The sequence below is a fragment of the Protopterus annectens genome, chromosome 2.part2 (assembly GCF_019279795.1).
Source record: "Protopterus annectens isolate FY-2018-M chromosome 2.part2, PAN1.0, whole genome shotgun sequence".
Taxonomy (NCBI): Eukaryota; Metazoa; Chordata; order Ceratodontiformes; family Protopteridae; genus Protopterus; species Protopterus annectens.
Genome location: NC_056730.1, coordinates 520,168,767 through 520,189,744, shown reverse-complemented (window position 1 = coordinate 520,189,744; position 20,978 = coordinate 520,168,767). Strand labels below are relative to the sequence as shown.

The 20,978-nt window shown below is 39.3% G+C and overlaps 2 protein-coding genes across 2 annotated transcripts in view; one reads left to right on the top strand and one right to left on the bottom strand.

Annotated features, from left to right (window-relative positions):
- The window catches only part of CHMP3 (charged multivesicular body protein 3), a 547,243-nt gene extending 545,714 nt beyond the window's left edge, over nt 1-1,529 (bottom strand). Inside the window, exon 1 of the mRNA XM_044063986.1 lies at nt 1,210-1,529. Coding sequence (XP_043919921.1) covers nt 1,210-1,257 — 48 coding nt within the window. The 5' untranslated portion in view covers nt 1,258-1,529. The remainder of the gene's footprint in view (nt 1-1,209) is intronic.
- Nucleotides 1,530-1,595: 66 nt separating this feature from the next.
- The window catches only part of MRPS26 (mitochondrial ribosomal protein S26), a gene marked incomplete in the record, with an annotated part of 434,800 nt that continues 415,417 nt past the window's right edge, over nt 1,596-20,978 (top strand). The window contains 1 exon segment of the mRNA XM_044063985.1: nt 1,596-2,071. Coding sequence (XP_043919920.1) covers nt 1,833-2,071 — 239 coding nt within the window.

The following is a 20,978-nucleotide window of genomic DNA, read 5'->3' as shown; positions in this document are numbered from 1 at the left end:
AAATAAAATTCTCCCGTTTTCCTTTATTTAGCCCTGCAAGAGTTGGTTTCTCCTCATTTTCATGAGCTGTTTAGCCTGTTTGGGTGCACTGGCCATTCCATGCCCTACAATTAGCTAGACCAGTACTGTTAATACAAGAATGTTGCTGACAACTTCTGGAAACTGTTTGGCTGTATCTCTGGAACCAACTACTTGTATAATTAGGGGAATATCTGCCACTCCGTGGTTTTAATCAGACCTATTTATTTGAAATGGCATATAAGGATCAGCCACTTTACAGCACACATGGCCATTGGTTTTATATTCTGTTTTAATCTCTTTTATTAGTGTTGTTTTATCATGGTGTAATATGTTATTATTTCTAGATCACTTTTTTTTCTAGATCACTTTTTTAAAGTATCTTAGTTTAGGTGTTTAAATAAACTTAAATGTGAACTTAGCTATAAATCCAACAGAAACAACTTAGAAGGTCACTGTTTTATATGAATACCTCTCAAACATCTAAGATTTTCAAGGAAGTCCCTGATTTTGACTCACATTTTAGCTGCACCTCTTAATCCCTCCTAAAAACTGATGACTTTTGCAGAAAATAGTGATAATTACACGTAATAAACAATAACAACCAAGATGCAGACGCCTTTTACTTAAAAACATGCATATTAATTCACATTTGCTTGGTCTGTCAATATCTCAAGTTAATCGTATATAATATTTTAAACGTGCCCCTGATTATCCTTGATTGTTTCTGAATCTGACTCTGATTCGTTACGGGCTATATGTGTAAAGCAAATCATCAACAGCCGTACCGTCACTACCTTTACCTTCGCAATCTAAAAGTTCTTTCAGACAGAGAAACAACACGGAGTTGCTTGTAAATAAGGGTGGAGTGTAGGGTGAGGCTCTCCTACCTACATTTTGCCTTTTCCAAACGTTGAAAGATCGGTTGAATACAGAAATAAGAGATTTTTAGTAATCGATGATTGAATACCACCACAGAAGTACACACATTACCGCATCCATGCTGGATAAATAAATTGTTAATAACAATGTTAATATTACGTAACTGCCATGGTATTCTCTAGCATTTAATGAGGTAAGAGTATGTAGACATTTCAAACTATCAACTAATTAAATAATTTGGCCCACTAACTCCAGTGATGAAAATCATTTGTCAAACTTACACCCTATCAAAGAAACACAACAACCTACCAAATCCTTCGGTGGTTTCTCTGGTGTTTTCCCAAATAAACCCATCATGTAGACTACTTCTTTCAGCGAATTACCAAACCTTACTTCACTGCTAACTTTTCTCTGCTCCAAAAACAATCTCCTTCCTACTTCCTGTTTGGCGTCATCTGCGGCAGTCAGGAAGTCGCTGACAAAATGCAAGCTATTGTTAAAGAAAGTAGTGTTATTGTTGTAGGATGTCAAGTCCACAGTTTTATAAAAAAGACAGTCTATTCTACAAATTAAGTTTAGCACTGGTTGTATGTCGTTTCCCCTTTTCAAGTAATAGCAGTTGTAGGAAAGCGTTCAGCGTACTGTTGTGAACTACAATACCCAGAGTGAAACAAAACATTGTGCGGTATTTCCGCCGCAGTTGAAAGGTTAAAATAATGGCGCTGAGCAGCCCTTAGGTTAAATGTGAAGTGTAATGCAGCTTATATTTTCTTTGTAACAGATAGACATATTAGGTTTTCGCTTATATCGGTGTGCTGTTGCTGAATTCGGCGACAGCTTGAACGGACAAGTTGTTTTTGACTTAAAAAGGTTCAGCTTTAACTTGGAGTTTTGTTCCCTTAGCTCGAGTGGTGGTATAAGTTAAATCTGGAATGGCACTGTTTGCTGGTGTTGCTGCAGCCTTGTCACGATCTGTGCTGCCGCAGTCTTGTCGTTGTGGAGCACCATTGGGCGCTTCTGTGTGGGTAATCAGAGGTCGTAAGTCTCGAAACGACCCCCCGGCTAAGTCAAAGGCTGGGCGTATAAAGGAACCACCACCTGTAGACCCAGTTGAGCTTTTGGTTGTCCAGGAACGATACCGTCAGTATCAGGTGTTGATAAAGGCGCTCAGGTGAGCTGGAGCTGCTTGTCATATCTAAGAAGTGCAGGACGTGTTAGCTGCACTAATGCTGTATTTTCGCAAATAAATTTTAGACTGATATTTTGTGTGTGTGTGTGTGTATATATATATATATATATATATATATATATATAATTTTTTTTCTTTTCCCGGTTAGGGGTCGCCACAGGGGAACTCTGGTCCGCTAATGATTGGCAGTAGATTTTTATGGTGCAGTTTTTTATATATATATATCAGATTTGCGATAATACCGCTTTCTTTCCCATGGGTAATTTAAACCAGAAATGAATGCAGAATCACACAGGGAATGTTATCTTTAAAACAAAAACACGTTGTTTAGGTAGGAATAACAGTGTAATATTTGAAAAATTAATATTTCTTTGAAGGTATGCCGTTCCCAAAATCAAGTCGCATACCAAGTCCTGTTTTGTGTTAGGCACATTCCAAACAGTAAACCAGCGACTGAGCAATCCACAAGTATGGTGCTGTAAAACATCCACTAAACAGTCCAACAAGTAGTATCGACAAGGATAACGCCATCTGAATACAAAAAATAAACAGTTATTGGCAGCGACTCCAAAAAATTATCTGACTACCGCTTAACAGAACAGCCTCCATTGTACAAGTACTTTTATAAAGTGTGCACATACATATTCCCTTACTTATTCTCCTTAACTTCAGTTCTTTTCAACAGTTTGTAAACAATAAATCCAATAACTTACCAAAAAAAAATGCAGGTCTCTGTGCCTTATTCTCTGAAGAAAGTATTGTGCAACTTATAAGTAATCCATGATGCAGGACAGCAGAAATTCAACCAAACATTTTCCCAGGTGTCTGACTTTCATTTCCTGCGGCGGCACAACGTCCGTGTAACCAACTTTACAGTACGCAGTCCAAGATGCACATCTCCACGTTGATTTACCAAATTTAAGGACAAACTAAGTCATACCCACTGAAAACATCAAATTCCACCTTAACATAACTCCCACTATTAACTTGAGACATTGACAGAATCAGAGCACACAAATTAGTATACTTTTTTGAAGTAAAAGTGTAACTTTTAATCATTGCAGTTATTCATCAAGTGTAATTCACCATCTTTCCTCCAAAGGTCACTAGTTTTAGGAGGGATTTAGAGGGACAGCTAAAATTTGAGTCAAAATCCAAGATACTTGAGAGGTATGTGTTCAACCCATACACACCGCTAAAGCGAATCAAGCCGATTCACTTATTTTTTTTTTTCTTTTGTGCCTCGTTCCTGCGATTTGAACCACGTAGATCACTGGATTATCTCAGCCAATACGTCTTTAAAAAAAAAAAAAAAAAAAAAAAAAATGGAGTAAGTAACATGTCCTATGCAGACTACCTCAAGGCCCTATCACTGTATTCTGTCTCCTTTTTAGGCTGTTCAGGGGAGGTCTATGCCTGGCATACACTGTCTTGTCAGACCCCACTCTGGGTCTATCTGCAAAACAAATAGCTGCGATATTGTAGTTCACTGGCTCACCAGATGTGCAGTAGCAAGCACTGCCCAGGGCCCGCCCAAGATGTATTAAATCACTGTAAAATACTGAATATTAAATTACTGTACAAGTGAGTAGCAGTAAGCACTGTCATATCACATATTGTAGAAACTAAATCATAACTTTTATTTAATATTCCAGGAACTGCAAGTAGTTTACTTTGCTAATGATGTTGCCATTGATGTAGCTTATGCACAGAAGAGGCATGAGGCCCGGAAATGCTTTCCTAATTATAAGTATTTTTTGTGCTACATTGTGCGAACGTTAGCACTCCAACATTAGTCGAAGAACTAACGGAAACACACATTTACAGTTTTTACTGTCCAGGAAGGTAATTCTGTTCATCAGACTCGCTGCTAATTTCTGCTCCTTCTGAAATTTACATAGTTCTTTTACATTGTGCTAAGTTGACAAATACCACATAATGTAGTGTGGATAGTAAAATGTACAATTCAATGCATTTGTTTGGCTTTAGAGAATTGCTACAATAAAGACAACATCAACAACTAAATATCTGATGGTACCATCTAGTGGAATAAACAAAATACTATGCATCCTGCCAGCCCAATAAAGCCACACACTGCTACATCTACTCTGATCCGCCAACATCTGTTTTATAAACAGTGGAGCAACTAATATTATTCCATAAATGAGAGACAAAGCCACCTGCCATTCTTTTTCCTGACTAGTTTAAGAATTTACGCAGGAAAGCATTTTATTTACATGCGTACGAACCCGAACACAGAATCTGAAGCTCTACACAAAGTTAGAATAAGATTATATAAAATAACAACAACGTACATAGAATAACTATGGCAATAAAGTATATAGGACAGACACCAAATATAGATGCATGTAATGAAGAATTTGAGGCTGTTCTTCCAATTATCTTAATTTACCTTGAAGGTGGCAAGGGTGCTTCTCTGCATAAGTAGCAGATTCTTTGCATTTAAAATTACTTGTATTGTATGCATGGCATAACAGTTTACTGGGTATCCGGAGTTGCATTAAAGAGGTCGTGTTTGTAAAAAAGTGCTTGTGTTTACTATTGCATTGCTTTGTATTGTATGCACCGGCTAATATGAATGGCATGTCAGTCATGCCTCATTTCATATGTAGGTTTGGTAGTCAATCATCTGTGCCATGGCCACTCCAGCGTGAAACTCCAGGTGAGCCAGTAAAGTAAAATATCACCCAAATAGCACCAAAATTACCTGTTTTAAAGACTTAAAACCATGCCTGTGATATAAATAGGACCTGCTAGAGACTTTTTATCCCAGAGACTATCCCTTCTCTGGAATAGGCTTCCTATCCATGTGTGTCAGATGCAAGATCAGTTTTGCTATATTTGTGTGTTTTGTGCAGCTAAAATCATTCAGTTCTTTCTTTGTTCTATTAGTATCTGTTATAATGATTCTTTTTTTTAATAATAGTAATAATAATTGTTATTGACATTGTCTCTTCACAAAAATTGAGATCTTGTTGTCCTGTGCACCGTGATTTGTTATTGGAGTGCCAGCTGATTTCCTTTATAAATTTTTTGTTACCAGGTAATTTAGAAAACCATTTAATTGGCTCAGTGGCAAACCTTATGGAAGGACTGTGTTTATATTTGTTGTGGTGCTTTGACTAGGTTGTCTCTACTGGATTGTTCCCATTTGCACATGGACCTGGGCAGAAAACATAAGCTAGATAAATCGAGAAAACAAAGATGTTTTAAATTGCAACAGAGAAATTAGAAGAAAAAGTAGTGCATACAATTAGTAGAATATACAAAAATATGGAACTGATACTCAATACAGAATACAAAATTGATCTGGTAATGAGAAATTGTTTATACCAGAATCAAATAGTGTGCTTCATTTTGTTATAGGCACCCATAAGATGAACTCAGCCACTGATATAAGGATAATTCCAATTTTATTCAGCCAAAAAAATCATAAACACACTCTCTTTATACAGTACATTTTTGTTAAAACCTTTTATCAGATCTGAGATAATCTTCTGGGTGCCTTGGACTAAGTATTTTTTGGTGCCTTTGGCGTTTTGTTTCAATCTGTTATTTTTGCTGACAACTGTTATATCTTTCGGCTTTTCCCGGTTAGGGGTCACCACAGCGGAACTCCGGTCCACTAATGATTGGCAGTAGACTTTTACGTACTGAGTTGCCAGCCCTGACGTACAACCTTCAACGAAGGTACGCCCATTCATGCATGTCTCCATGCAGAAGATGCTTTAGTTGAGAATCGAACAGGACAATGTCGTTAGTCTCATTCTCACTAGGCATAGCCTGTTTAAAGGGTAAATCCAAGGTGGTATTCATAGTGACTAGATAAAATTTGGTTATGGCACACGGAAAAATTCTATTCTTAATAGAAAACCCTATGGGCTTTTTTATAAGCTGGGGGAGATGGCAATTTTTGGAGCATCAGGCATAGCATAGGTGAGATCTACTGTTTGAAGATAGAGCTCTGAACATTTGCAGTACTGTGGAAGTTAAGAGGCTCATTTGTAAGCACATAGCAATGCTTAATGTATGCTCTAGTTCTCAGGCAACTATTTTTCTGCTCATTGTTAGAGGTAATGAGGCATATGGAGGCTGGAAAAGGGAGCCTGAGCTTCATTTCATTCCATTAATATATTGAAAATTCAATGTAACATTGGCAAGAAGTGCATTTTCCACAAGGAATGGTATATCCTCCCATTGTTTCTTTCTGAATTGCTTAAGATATCTCTTCCCAATCCTAATGGCAACTTCTGTTCTAGATTAGATTAAAAGTTCTACCAGTGATGGTGTTTAGGAACCCCCCCCATTTCAGTAAAAAAAAAAAAAAAAAAATCATATTCTTTTGGATAATCTTTCAGCAACAAACTGTTTGTTGCTATGGTTTACTTTATTATGCAGCAACAAACTGTTTGTTGCTATGGTTTACTTTATTATGCAAATTACATGACATGCCCACCATCTTTACAAGACAAAAGCCATAGTAAAGTCCATTCCCAAGCTTTGCAAATCAGGGCTGATAAAAGTCCTTTGCATTTTGGAGAAAAATGTTGAAAATTTTGTATTCAGACAACTTTGTTTCATATACAATCTTGCCGCTCAGGTTGTATAGTGGGATAAAGCCTTGACTATGACCCAGGTGGCTTGGGCGTTCGATAGAGTTGGCAGGGAGGATGGGCTGTTCCTATCCTGGGGGGGGGGGGGGGGTTGTGCTAACGTGTCTGTCTCCAGTTGAGTGGCTTGTGGAGGCTAGTGCTCAGGGAAGTTAGATGCAAGGCTGGAAGGGTGGGAGCACTCCGTAGTTTCCTTATTCCCAGCAAGACTTGGCTAGTGCTGGGCACATAGGGGAGGGGCATAAGTGAGCAAAAAATCCCCTGACCCTGTGAATAATGGGACACCCAGCCAATGCCTCTGCTGAGCGTGCGTGTATAACTTGTAAGTAAAGCACTCCGATGGAAGGTGGTTGGGCAAGTTAGGCAGGAAGGAGTAACTGTACTGGGGGAAAAAGTTTATGGAGGTCTGGATGGAAAAAAGTGTAATAATTTCCCTTCTTTTAACCAACCTACTAAATCCATTGAAATGACAATGAACTATCCTTTGTAACCATCTATTCAATGTTTAGGAAATCCTTTCACCTAGCCAAACTACACACCAGAGATATTTATATCTAAAGAAGTTATCGTATTTCTGTTTCTCCATCATATTCATAATAAAGTGCAATGCTCCTTTATGTACTCAGACCATCTAAGAATATGAACCAGCTTGAGAGACCAGTGTTTTTCTCGTTTTAAGATAATCATGGGTATGTTTTTCTAAAGAGCTGCCCAGACCACCTTAAAGCTTTGCTTTTTTTATTTTCATACTACTTGAAGGGTGAGTGCGTCTCCTACAGAGCCTCGATTGATCCATTCCTATGAGACAACCTGCACATCTGCAAAACTAATAATGGCATGAACACCTGCTCGAGATCTTGACTTCCTCCGAAACATAAATATGACCTGCTGGACATGATGGATGTATGTTCCTGAGACTCTCTTCTATCCTTGCGATATAAAACAAATAACTTTAGACCCAACCTGTATGAATAGATCAGCAGTCATAAGTAATCTGGGTCTAGCTTCTGAGGGCCTCATTGAAGGTGATCGAAAGTAAGTATAGATTAGTCATGTTGATGGGTACCTTTTGATATGGCATGTTGTGGCTAGGCTACTAGTGGTCCTCTGGATCAGTAGCTTGTTAACCTAGTGAACATATGAACTTAAGGAATTGGCAGTCTTGAAAAAATCAGCTGAGCAGTTTTAATGTCTGTAGCATAAGTCCTGCCACTTGTTGCTGATCTGTAGTCCTTAAGTATGTGAAACTTGTCATTCTTGAAACCCCGACTGCCAAGTGGTAGATCTCCAGGCTTTGAGAAGAATGTAACAGAATGCTTTGTCTACTTGTACTGGAAACCTCTTATAAGATTCGTTTCACTTTAAATCAGTTCAAGGTTTTTGAAGATTGCCATTGTATCAGGTAGGGTAGAGTAAGTGCACAGACCCAGTGGTACAGAAGGATGATGCCTTTGCTTGACCCAGACAACTCTGGTTTAAGCAGCCATCTGGGCACTGACTGAGCCACCTGTGGAGGAGACCACTGATAGGGTGGAGCTGGCTGAGCTCCCTAGGGAGGAGACCTACTGAGAAGGTGGAGCCTGTTCAACTTTTCCAGGAAAAGGTTTTGAGAGGTGTCTCCTGTAGGTGGACTGAGTGCCCCAAGAGCACAGGAAACTGGTTTTATGTGGGGAAGCATCAGCTGGAGAAGTTGAGAATCCCTTGCAGTGCCCCATTGCATGGCCACCTGTTAGATTTTATGAACATATGTAAGATATGGTAGGGTTTAAGAAGAAGAAAAATGGCTTTCTGGATGGCAGCCACATTATAGTATTACCCGTCCCATAAAGTGGAATGAATGGGTGTTGGCCGCTGCGGTTACTGCTTGACGGCTCAGAAATGACTTATAATGCAGCTTTGTGAGCATGTGTTAAGTGCCTGAATTGTTCTGGCAAAGCAGTGTCCTCTTGGAGTTCTTTCTGTGTTTAATGTTTAGAAGTCATTAGTGATGTTGGGTTCAAAATTAGGCATTTTGTGACTTTTTTGCTAGCTCTGAACTATTGTCAGAAGGCTTGGCAAGATCTGCTGAATCATTGGCATTTTGGAACTAATGTTGCCTGCAAGATGCTGGCTATTGAGTGAAAGGTAGTACAAAGGTTATACAGACAGTTTCGGAGAACATTATATTTGAGGAACATTATATTTGATCTTCTCTTGTCAATCTATAACTGTATAGGAGAACTTTTTATTGTGAAGGTGAAGACTGTATAGTGGTTCCTTAACCTTTCAGGGCAATTTTCACTTGACCATACAGTACAATGCTGATGTATATGAACATGCCAAGAAGAACCATATTTTAAAGTTCAGATTTGGGAATTGAATTGCAGAACGCTTGCAAAATCAACGAGCACAGGTATTTAACAGTAGAATTGTTGGCTTTTTATGGAAACTAGATCCAGTTGCACAAATTCAAAGCTCTCTAGAAGTGAGTTTCTGTGCTACCCATCGTAATGGTTATCTCAAAGTTTCTTCTCCTTAATGATGGGATAAGATATCTTCTTTCAGTGGAGTCCATTCTTTGTATAGGTCTTGTTTTCTGCAGAGTAAAAGGACGTATTTTTCTAAGCGATAACGAGGGAAAGTCTGTTTTTGATGGCTCACTTTTGACCCAGATCACCTTGGTTTTAACTACTAAGAAGTCTGAGTCTTTGCATCATAGCCATTTACGTTTGCACAAATTGGCAACTCTATAGGGTGTTCTGCATCCCAGTCTGAAAATGGGAGCATCTAAGCTCTTAGCTTGGAGGATATAACTGCAAGAATTTAATAGCTCATATTCTTTATTGCTGAGTATGTATTAACACGACCTAATGCAGGGATGTTTTGCTTGGAGAGATTTGCCTTCGTCTGTGACACAAGGCTTCGATATCCACACTGTCCCATACTTCGTTTGTTTTCCTACTATTTACTTCATTCAAATGTGGCTTATTTAAGTTTTTGCAGTCTGTGCTTGTCTACCATCTATCCTGTCCAGTAAACCACATTCTGCTTGCCCTTCTGTCAAGGCTTTCAGTGATGTGGTCCTTCACTTAAGAACTCCAAGAAAACACATTTTCCTCCTTGGAATTGAAACTTTCATATTGGAAAATATAACTTTGCCTTCCATTGAACCAGCCGAGTTAAAATCCCTGTAGTAGTTTTTAATGGTTGCTTTTTTATTTTTTTCCTCAAAACAATACCAGAAGATTGCCAGGCACCCAGTATTACTGCTGCACAGTTTAAGACAGCACTGTCCAAGGTGAAGAATACAGCTTCTGTGGGACCTGACAATATCCCTGGCTGTGTTGTATGTGAACTGGCACCTCACCTGTGTGCCTTGTTCAGTCACAGCCTCACCTCAGGCTTTGTCCCTACCGAATGGCGCACTGCCCTCTCCACAAAGGAGGAGCAACTACAGACCCTGGGAACTATCGCCCCATTAGCCTGACGAGGCTGATATGCAAAGCTATGGAATGCATCACATGGACCTCATAAACAAGGATACAAGGAATTTCCAAACTCTGGGTCTCACACAGTTTGGTTTTGTGAAGGGTAGATCATGCCTGCTCAACTTCTTTGAGTCGGTCAGTAGAGCTGTGGATGAAGGCAAGGTGGTTCATAACAGCCTACCTTGATTTGGCCAAGGCTTTTGATACCATTCCCCACTCGGGAATCCTAGAAAAACTCACTAAGCTAGGTATCATCCCCTATATCACTAGGTGGGTTGCAAACTGGCTCGCAGAACCCACAGTGTGAAAGTAGCTGTCTCCAAGTCAGTCTGACGACTAGTCGAGTCCCACAGGGTTCGGTCGTGGGTCCTCTCCTGTTTGGTATCTACTTCTCTGAAGTCCAGGCCGACACGAAGGGACTCTGGCTGACAAAGTTCTCAGACGATTGCAAGTTGGGAGCTATTAACTCCCAAAGTGATGTTGACGTCCTACAGAATGGCCTCTGAGACAGACTGGTGTCAGAACCATGGCCTTAAGCTCAATGTCAAAAGATGTCGTCATCCCCTTTGGGAAAAATCCGGTTCCCATGAATTACCACATTTAATGGTAGTCCACTGAACACAGAAGGCGTTGAGATCTGGGAACACAGGTTGACGGCAACCTGTCTCTTGATCACCACATTGCCACTGTGGTCAGAAAGTTCTATGTGGCACATCTCATTACTAAGGGTTTTGCATCCAAGAAGAAAGAGGTCATTGTCTCCCTCTACTCTTCCCTCATTAGGCCACATAGAGTACAGTGTCCCATTTGGCATGTACCTCACTAGACATCTGCAACAACTGGAGAGGCCGCAAAAGTACCTCACAAAAAGGATCCTAGGCCTTGAACACTTGTCCTATATGGACAGACTAAAAAAAAAACTCCAAATATTCTCTGTCTCATATCGCCTACTTAGAGGCGATCTCTGCTTGACTTACAAAGCCATGTCTGACCAGCTCTGCTAGAAATGCTACATCCTAAAGAAATCCCAATCCCTCCGCACCACACGCTCATTACCGCAATTAACAGAACATGCTGGAGGGACAGGTTCATAACCCAGAGACTGCCCATGCTATGGAATAGCCATTCCCATACATGTCAAGCAGCGCACCTCGTTGAACCTCTTCAAGAGAAATCTTTGAGTGGATGGGAAACAACACTCCGGGGATAACTCCAGTGGCTCTACTCGACAGAGGCACTGGGAACTAAGCTCTGGTGGCACTACGCCAGGGTAATCCTATGGCTAGGTTTGTAAAGGCTCCAGGGTCATTAGCCTAGTACACACCTATGAACAGTTTTTTATTAAATTTAACAATACAAAATTCAAGTAGAATTATTTAACACAATTTATTTAATTTATTTCTCTCACAAAATCGGTGTCTAAGTTACAAGCCACTAAAAGAAAAGGAACCAATTGACAACACCCTTAAATTGTTTTTTTCTAGTAAAGTTTTTAAATTGGAGCACAAATTATAAGAATAGGGAGTTCTAATAATTCTAGATTTAATAGTCCTCATTTCTAATTGACCTAGTTCAGTATTCTGTGAATGAAGAAGATTCAGATTTCCAGTTGCTTGTTATTTTTCTAGCTACTGTCAGAATAGATCATAATAAAGGACACTTCTAATACATTTAGGAATCAAGAGTATTAAACAAAATTAAGGAGTTAGATAAAAAAAATTGATCAGAAAAAAGGGCTTGAAGAAAATTATTAATAATTTTCAAATATTGTTCCAGAGCTATGCAACATATGTGACAGTCTGCTTTGGTCTCCAATTTATTTCCAACACTGTGAATTTTCTTTACTGATCAATTCAAGTTTATGTGGGATTCCACAGTGCAAATAAATCCATCTTTTTACTGCAAAAAAGGATTTGATCCGTTAAACTACAGGAATTTTTTTGCAAATTGTTAGAATGATGCTTTTCTTGCATATTTTGAATGTTCCCACACTAGTTGGCGTACTGATTTTATAGAATAATGGTTTAAGAATTCTTTAACACTGTAAGTAATTTTGTTGTGAGACACTAGATAGATTCAAAGGACAGGAGAAAACTCCCTCCATTAGAGCAGCAGCCACATCAATAGTATATTTTTTTCAACTTTGGTTCCCCAGACAATGAGGCGAAACACAGGTGCAACAAGTAGACACCTGTTGTGAGTATCAAATGCCTTGTATAAAAGTGGATGTATGAGAAGTTGCTACATGGTTTAGTGCCCCGCATCTGTAAGCACTATAAACTGGCTGCCCCTGCTAAGGAGAGACTGTTTTGATATAGTGGTGCATATGTTCAAATGTACTGTTACATTGAGTTCTATAAAGACTGAAGACTTAGCATAACAGTATATCTTGGTACCTTTCTTCCTGTGCAGAGAAAGGTGTAAATGGGATTGTGCTGCTTTTGCCCAGTTAAGTTTTTGTTAGTGTCATGTGGTCTGCTATAGGCACAAGACCCTGTGATGGTACTAAAGGACTTTTAAGTACTGAGGAAAGCAAGTCCATTCTTTATAATTAGGACTAAGACCATAGGCATAGGGACTGCTTGGTAAAGACACTGCTAAGCTGCTTCCCCTGTCCCATAATGAACTGTGCTGCTATTTTCTTGTCTCATTTTGCTGCACAAAACTTTAACAGATTTCTCAGACCAAGACTACTTTGGGATTTTTATATATCTTACAAGATTGTGAATGATCTTTCTTTGCCCGACTGCATATAGGTATGTCTAACATATCTATAGGTTAAGAAATATTGGAACCAGGTGACAGCGTTGAAGCCAGCAGTGAAGAAGCCCAAATGTACTCTTGCTTGCATCACTGTTCTGCAGTAAGATCAGCAGTGAGGTGCTTAAAAGATCAATAACAATAGTAGAAGCTTTAATGTCCGCAAAATGTTGCCAGACATTGTCAGAAGTACTTTTGTTCGAAGGGGGCGTGGCTTGGATGGCATGCTAAAGGCAGCACAGTTTCTCTGCTCCGCAGTAATGCAATCCTTTTGACGGGACTTTTGGAAAAATCACCAAAAATAATTTCAAAACAGCTGATCCATAATCTAGAAGTCTCAAGATCTTTACTGGTGGTGTATTTTTTTTAACCTGCAATTTTTATATTTTCTTGTCAAAATTAGCAGAAGAAGAGAGCACTACAGCTGATAAGACAAGTCTTCTTAAATCCACCCAACAGGAGAATTCTGTGAAAAAGGAATTACACTTAACTCTCACAAATATCTAGGACTTAATGTTGAAAATGGACAAACTGGACCTTAAAGTGGATAATGTCAAAGAAGATTCAACTAAGCAGATTGAATTAAGTGACATTTTAAAACAACAAAAATTCAAGTAACAGCACTAGAAGAGTCAGTTTCAGACATTGACTGTAGACTAATAGAAGGAGAGAAAAACATTGAACTCCTTCTACAACAAAATACCAGACTTATTAGCAAAATTGATTTATTTAGAAAACTGGTCTAGGTGGAGTGACGACAGAAGTTACAGCATACCAGAAGGAATGGAAGGAGACAATACAGTGACTACATGGCTTCCCAAAACTTTAAACCTAATGGAGGCTCTTTTTTTTTTCGGTATTGAAAAAGCCCATAGATCTTTATCTACAGTTTTTCTTCTAATAGCAAAAATATTTACCCAAGTTCAGTCATTGTAAAATTTATATCTAGCCAAGACAAGGATTTCCTCTTAAAATCTGCTTGGGCTCTCTCTCCTTTGAAAATAAACAAATGGATAATTAGATTTGACTGATTATTCCTCTGCTGTCATATCAAAAAGAAAAGCTTTCATTCCTCTCAAGTTACTAAAACAAGCTGGTATCAAGGTACAATTGGTATACCCTGCCAGGATAAGACTTCTCCTTCCAGAAGGAGAAAAAACTTTTGAAACCCTTGAAATAAACACCTTTTATAAAGAAGAAAAACTTAACCACAGAAGAAATGGATACCACTTCTACTTTAGAGAGACAAGCCGCTAAAACTGACTCGTCTGTAAAAGAAAAGAAACCATCCAGATACAAATTAATTTAATAAAATACATACTCAAGCTCTCTCCTATTTTTAACAAATTATTATTTTACATCTCCCAGGAACATCTACTCAAAAAAGGCAAAATACTATATTTCTTATGACTTTTGTCAACTTTAATGACTTTGTAATATAACTTATTAATAAAACAACATGGGTTTAATTAACTGAATAGGATAAACTTTAGAAAGTATTCTGATAACATACAATCACTATATACTAAAACTGTCTTTCGGCTTTTCCCGGTTAGGGGTCGCCACAAGCAGAACTCAGGTCTGCTAATGATTGGCAATGGATTTTTACAGTGCCGAGATGCCAGCCCAATGCCTAACCTTCAAAGAAGGCACACCCATTCACGCATACACCTACCTGCATGTCTTTTAAACGTCACTCGACCATGGGGAGGACATGCAGACTCCACACAGGAGCAGCTCCAGCCAAGAATCAAACCAGAGAACCTCTTGCTGTGAGGCGACAATGCTAACCGCTGCACCACAGCGGCCTAGACATGATCACTATATACTACTAACCATAATTAGCAAAAAAAAAATTTTTTTTACTATATCTAGTGGTGCTTGATGCACTAAATGGCTTTTACCAGTTGCATTGCATAGAAAATAGATCTGTAGACCTGGTTGCTTTTTATGTCTACTACAACTTTATATCATTCAAAAAAATAGCTTTATAAGCAAAATGCAGTAAACTCTGCACATCTGTGACCGTTTAATCATAAAGTTTCACTTTTTAAAGTGAATATTTCTACCTTCGTACCTTGAATATTCTTGTGGAATCCTCTGAAATGAGTTCAACCTCATACACCTACCTTCCTAAAGTTTCACATTCATACAGAATACATTGCAACGGCATATAGGAAGATGCACCTAACCTTTTGAACTCTTTTTTTTTTTCCTCACTTTCGGACCAGCCAGACCAACCGGAAAGCTGCAGGAAGAACAAGAATGATGAACAGGATATAGTTTGGTGTACAAATGAATATAACCAGATTTTGGACAAAATATAAGTGCCTTAGAAGTCCAGATTTTTGCATTAGTCTGTCTCAGGAATTAACATATTTAAAGGAATGCCGCAAGTATATGATTTTGTGTGTGTGTGTGTGTGTGTGTGTGTGTGTGTGTGTGTGTGTGTGTGTGTGTTAAAGCAGTAGTCTGTTTAAATTACAACTAATATGAACAAGCTAGTAATGTAATACACTGAGCTTGAGTGTGACAAGGGAAGGAACAGAACCTTTCCCCAACTCTGCATTGCAGCTGTTTAGTGTGACTTATTTGGAAAAAATGATCTTGGCTAATAGCATAAGGCAACACTGCACATTCAGTATGTGCACTTAGATCAGTATATATAAATAAACTGCATTTTAGTTCTATGTACATATTTGTTCATTCTTAGTTGTGCTTACCTGTAGTTAGTTTATATTTTTCATAGACATAATGGTACAAGGACAGACAAGGCATATTGCCAAAGCGATGACACAAACTTTGTAGATTTATATATACTGCCATTATCATTAGTGGACCGGAGTTCTACTGTGGCGGCCCCTAACCGGGAAAAGCCGAAAGACACAAACAAACATTGGAGGCTTTTATAAGAATGGCTAACTTTCTTTATTTACTACAGCGATAATTGTACAGAAGGCATATAATACAACATAAATGCTGCTACAAGGAACTTTTTCTCAAAGGCAGTGCATAATTAATCACATCCTCTCATTCAACACTGCATTGTTGTAGGGGTTTTGTTGCCACTGCATTTAAAAGTACAATGCTGTATTGTACATAGAAGCAGTTTCAACAAAACATAAATGAGAGAGAACCATTGATATGTTATTTATGTAGTGTAATACAGTGTCTGGATAAGAACATAACAAGAAGTACCCACTTTATTTAGCCTACTCTATATGCAGCATAACAAACATAGTTGTTAATGATCACTGATGTTGCCTAACTTATTCCACAGCATACCATAATTGACATCTTGCCTAATGGGAAGATATGGTAAAATAATATGGCCCTAGTTATTTCTCAGATAAGTGTGCCTGTACTATTGATGTATTTTTATTTATTTATTTTTTTGTTAAGATTAACTTCTTTTGGTAATTCCAATACCTTGTATACTATGTATTTTTAATTAATACAGCTATTTGGTGATTGGAGAAGTCAAACAATGCAAACTGAAAATGGAAAACTGATACTACAGTATCACCAAAGTCGTAGATAAGGGTAAGGTGGTTCACACAGCCTATCTTGACCGCGTCAAGGCTTTCAACACCATCCCCCATTCTGGAATTATAGCTAAACTCACTAAACTATGTATAAATCCCTACATCACAAGATGGGTTGCCAACTGGCTCACTGACTGAACCCACACTGTAAAAGTTGCAGACTCCAAATCTGACCTCAAAGCAGTGACAATTTGGGTACCACAGGGTTCCATCCTGGGACCTCTCCTGTTTGGTATCTACTTCTCTGAAGTACAGGCTAAGGCATCTGGCTAACAAAGTTCGCAGATGACTGCAAAGTAGGAGCCGTAGTCAAGTCCCCAAATGATGTGGACATCCTACAGAAGGGCCTCACTGAGACAGATGCCTGGTGTCAGAGCCATGGCCTCAAGCTCGGTGCCAAAAAGTGCAGTGTCATCCCCTTTGGTAACATCTCTGTACCCATGAACTGCCACATAGGCAGCAATCTACTTAACACCAAATGCGTGATAAGAGACCTTGGGACCGAGGTGGGACAGTACTCTCCTTTGGTCATATCGCCACAGTAGTCAGGAAGTCATTTTACGTGGCACACCTAGTCGTACAAGGGTTCTCATCCAGGAAAAAAGAGGTAATTGTTCCCCTCTACTTAACACTCATTAGACCCCACGCCCCTTTTGGAATGCACCTCACAAGACATCTGCAGCAGCTGGAAAGGCCACAGAAGTACTGCACAAAGAGGATTACTGGCCTCAAACAAATGCCCTACACTGACCACATAAAAAAAAACCTCCAGCTTTACTCCGTAGCATATCGCCTACTCCGAGGTGATTTCTGCTTAACATATAAAGCTATGTCAAACCCAGAGCTATTGGACATGCTACACCTAAAGAAATCCTAATCCCTCTGAGCTACACGCTCCTAGGGACCTAAACCTTCACCACAATAAACAGGCCATGCTGGAGGGATAGATTCCTGTCCAAGAGACTTCCTATACTCTGGAACAGGTTGCCCATCTGTCAAGCTAAGTTCTTCATTAGCACTCTTCAAGAAAAATCTTGATAAGTGGATGGGAAATGGGAAATACACCCCGGGGATCACTTCTGTGTCTCTGCTCGACAGTGGCACAGGAAAATAACTTTCTTGGGTGGCGTAAGCCAGAGAACCTTGTTGGCTAGGCTTAGGTAGGCCCTTGTGCCGATAGCCTAGTACTACCTATGAGCCTGCAATGAGGAACTGTACTGTTTTATGTAATAATCCATGATGAAGGGAGGGATTTTATTTAAATTGTTGCTAAAATCGTACCCCCCTTTTTTAGAATAAGTTACTGATAAATATTAGATCACATACTACAGTTTTTAAATTGTTTGTAGAACTGTTTACTTTTGACAATATTCTATTAAATTGTGATCCAAGAAACCCCTTGGAATGGGATGTTATTGAAGTGTATTCTTTCTGTGTAAGCCATTAAAGCTATAAAGACTTGCATGTTGCAATTTGCAGTCCAACTACACTTTTATATTCTCTAAATCTATAGGTACATAGTCACTGGTTTTGGAGATATTTGTGTACACAAACTCTACGTCCTTCTCTTTGTCATTTCAAATGATTTATTAGAGACGTTATACATCATGACATGTTGCATACTGTAGTCATATATACCTACAATAATATGTCCTGGTGAAACTATTTTGATGAAGGATAGTAAGTTACACTGCAACACTAAACTTGATACTGGAAGTTAGATGCTTATTGTCATAAGATATTTGGTATATAAAACATCACATTTTATTTCTCATTCTAACCTTTTTAATAAAAGTATTTTAGTTTTTTGTTTACTCTGTATGCTGTTTCCTTTGCCTCTTTCTTGTTTTTGAATTAACTGACAAATCTGCAGTAATAGTAAATATTTTTGGATAGTATGAGTTGGCAGATGTGTGGCTTATGTAGAACATATTAAGCCAGGGACATTAGGTTCCATGATTTCATGAAGAAGGTTATTTAACATATATATAATGTTATTAATTCTTTATTAATTGCAGAAACTTTGTCCATAAATGTTCTCACTAGCTTGTCCATAAATGTTCTCACTAACTTGTATTATAAATTCTTTAGGAAATCTTTCAAACACCCTATTTTTACTTAATACATTAAACAATGCTAACATATAAATGCTTATCTTTAAATGTAAATGGGTTAAGTAATCCTATTAAAAGAGCAAGTATTAATAAATACCTTTCCTTAAATAAGGCAGATATGTTTTGTCTTTCTGTCTCATTGTACCATCACTAATCCCCTCTCTACTCCTTGTATTAACAAAAAAAAAAAAAAAAAAAAAACTTATAGTTGTGGATTTAATGGGATGAGATTTTTTATTGTGAATTTAACTGTTGTATTCTAATTATTTTATCTGTTGTTGTTAACATAACCAATTTTGAGATGCACTTATCTAGCCAAACTGGAAGTAAAGCTCTCTCCAATCAAGACTGAACTTGACAGTCAAGAGGAGAAGGTAAACACTTGCACTGCACCACACCACACTCGTCACATAGTTTCACTAAATCTACACCACCAAAATCCACACATAGAAACACAAAAACATTCGCGGAGGCTCTCGATAATAATCTGCTTAAGCAACAGAGACCTCCAAAGCAGAAATGCAAGCAACCTCCACCCCCCCCCAACACAACCCAAATGACACATAGCCCGCAGATTGTGTGCCACTCAACCACAGCCAATAAGGCAAAACAACGTACCCAGCACACTAGTCATAGGCGACTCTATAGTTAGGCACCGATGTCCCACTCACCAGGCTAAACAAGGAGAAGGTTACTGTCCGCTGCCTGTCTGGTGCCAGGATCCACCACATAACCCACGCACTCGGGTCACTCCACAAGAAGTACAAATATGACTCTCTCATTGTCCATGTTGGTGTGAACGACTTGAGACGTACCTCCCTGGACTACATGAAAAGAGACATGGAAGAGCTCTCCGATCTTGTAGCCCAGGCAGGTATGACCCTAGCTCTGAGTAGCATTCTGCCATCACCCAGAATGATGCCGCAGGGCAAGGACAAAATGACTGACTTCAACAATTGGCTAAGCTTCTGGTGCCATTCTAAAGGGATCCAATATCTGTCTGCCTGGGATGACATGGTAGACAGACCACGATGCTTTGCCAGAGTTGGCCTGCACCTGTCACCGCTGGGATTCCAGATACTGGCTAAGGTTCTTGCCGCCCCTCTAGTGCCTTTTTTAGGCAAGGTTCAAATGACAAATTCACCACCGTAACAGGAACAGGCAAGCAAACACTGAGGGTGATGCTACTCAATGCTAGAAGTCTAAATCTCAAAATGCACTCACTCGAGGCACCCCTTAAAATGGAGAACATCGATATCTGTGCAGTGACTGAGACCTGGTTCAAGGCTCCAGAGAGCACCCCTGCACTCCCAGGCTATAACTCGTACCACACTTTTCGGCCATGTAACCTGGACCAGAACACCAAAGGCGGAGGCGTGTCCATATTCATTAAGGATATCCACACCTTCAGGCTAGTTGCTCAGCATAATGCAGCCGAGGTTATCCAAGTGCAACTAACTCTGGGCAAAACTGCAATCCAAATTGTAGCTTGTTACAGATCACCCACCATGCCCCAGGATTCCCACTCCTCTTTTCTTGATGTACTGGAAAATATTAGGGTTCAACCAAACACCCTAATAATGGGTGATTTCAACTACCCCACCATTAACTGGGAAAACTACTCGTGTACCAACTCCTTCGCTCAATGCTTTCTGGAATTCATAAACTCCAATGCCCTGGATCAACCTATCCACACCCCCACCAGGGGTAACAATATCCTAGATCTAGTCATTACCAATATGAGTGACCGGTGTTACACACCAAGTCAATGCCTTATTGGTCCGATCCGACCATAAGCTAATTACCCTAGATATCCACATCCTGCCTCCACCCCCCCCCCCCCATTAAGGAAACCATGGTAAAAAATTTCTCCAAAACAAGCTTCATGCTTCTTAAGACAGAAGTGATGAACTTCATGACACCCATGCAGATGGACAATACAGTTACGACTACTGAATCCTACACAATTGCACTTTATAAGCACTTGCATGAGTGCATGGATCGTGTTATCCCAAACAGAACCAAGATGCTATCCTCCAAAAAAAGGAAGCCAATCTGGTAGTCCCCTGTCATAAACAAACTGTGCAACAGAAGGAAGAGACTCTTGCAAAAGAGTAAAATCCCACGAGTGGAGGAGCTCCCTGGTCAGCCTCAGTAAAAAGCTGCGGTCCCTAATAAAGTCCTCCAAAGCTAGTTACGAAAACAAAATAGTCACTGATTCTAAAGACAACCACAAAGCATTCTATAGCTATGTCAATAATCTCAATGGCAACACTCGGATCTGCTCTAAGTTACAGCACAATGGCACTAATATACAGACCCAACTGATATTGCCAACATCCTGGCAGGTTCAGTGCTAACTTTACCTCCCC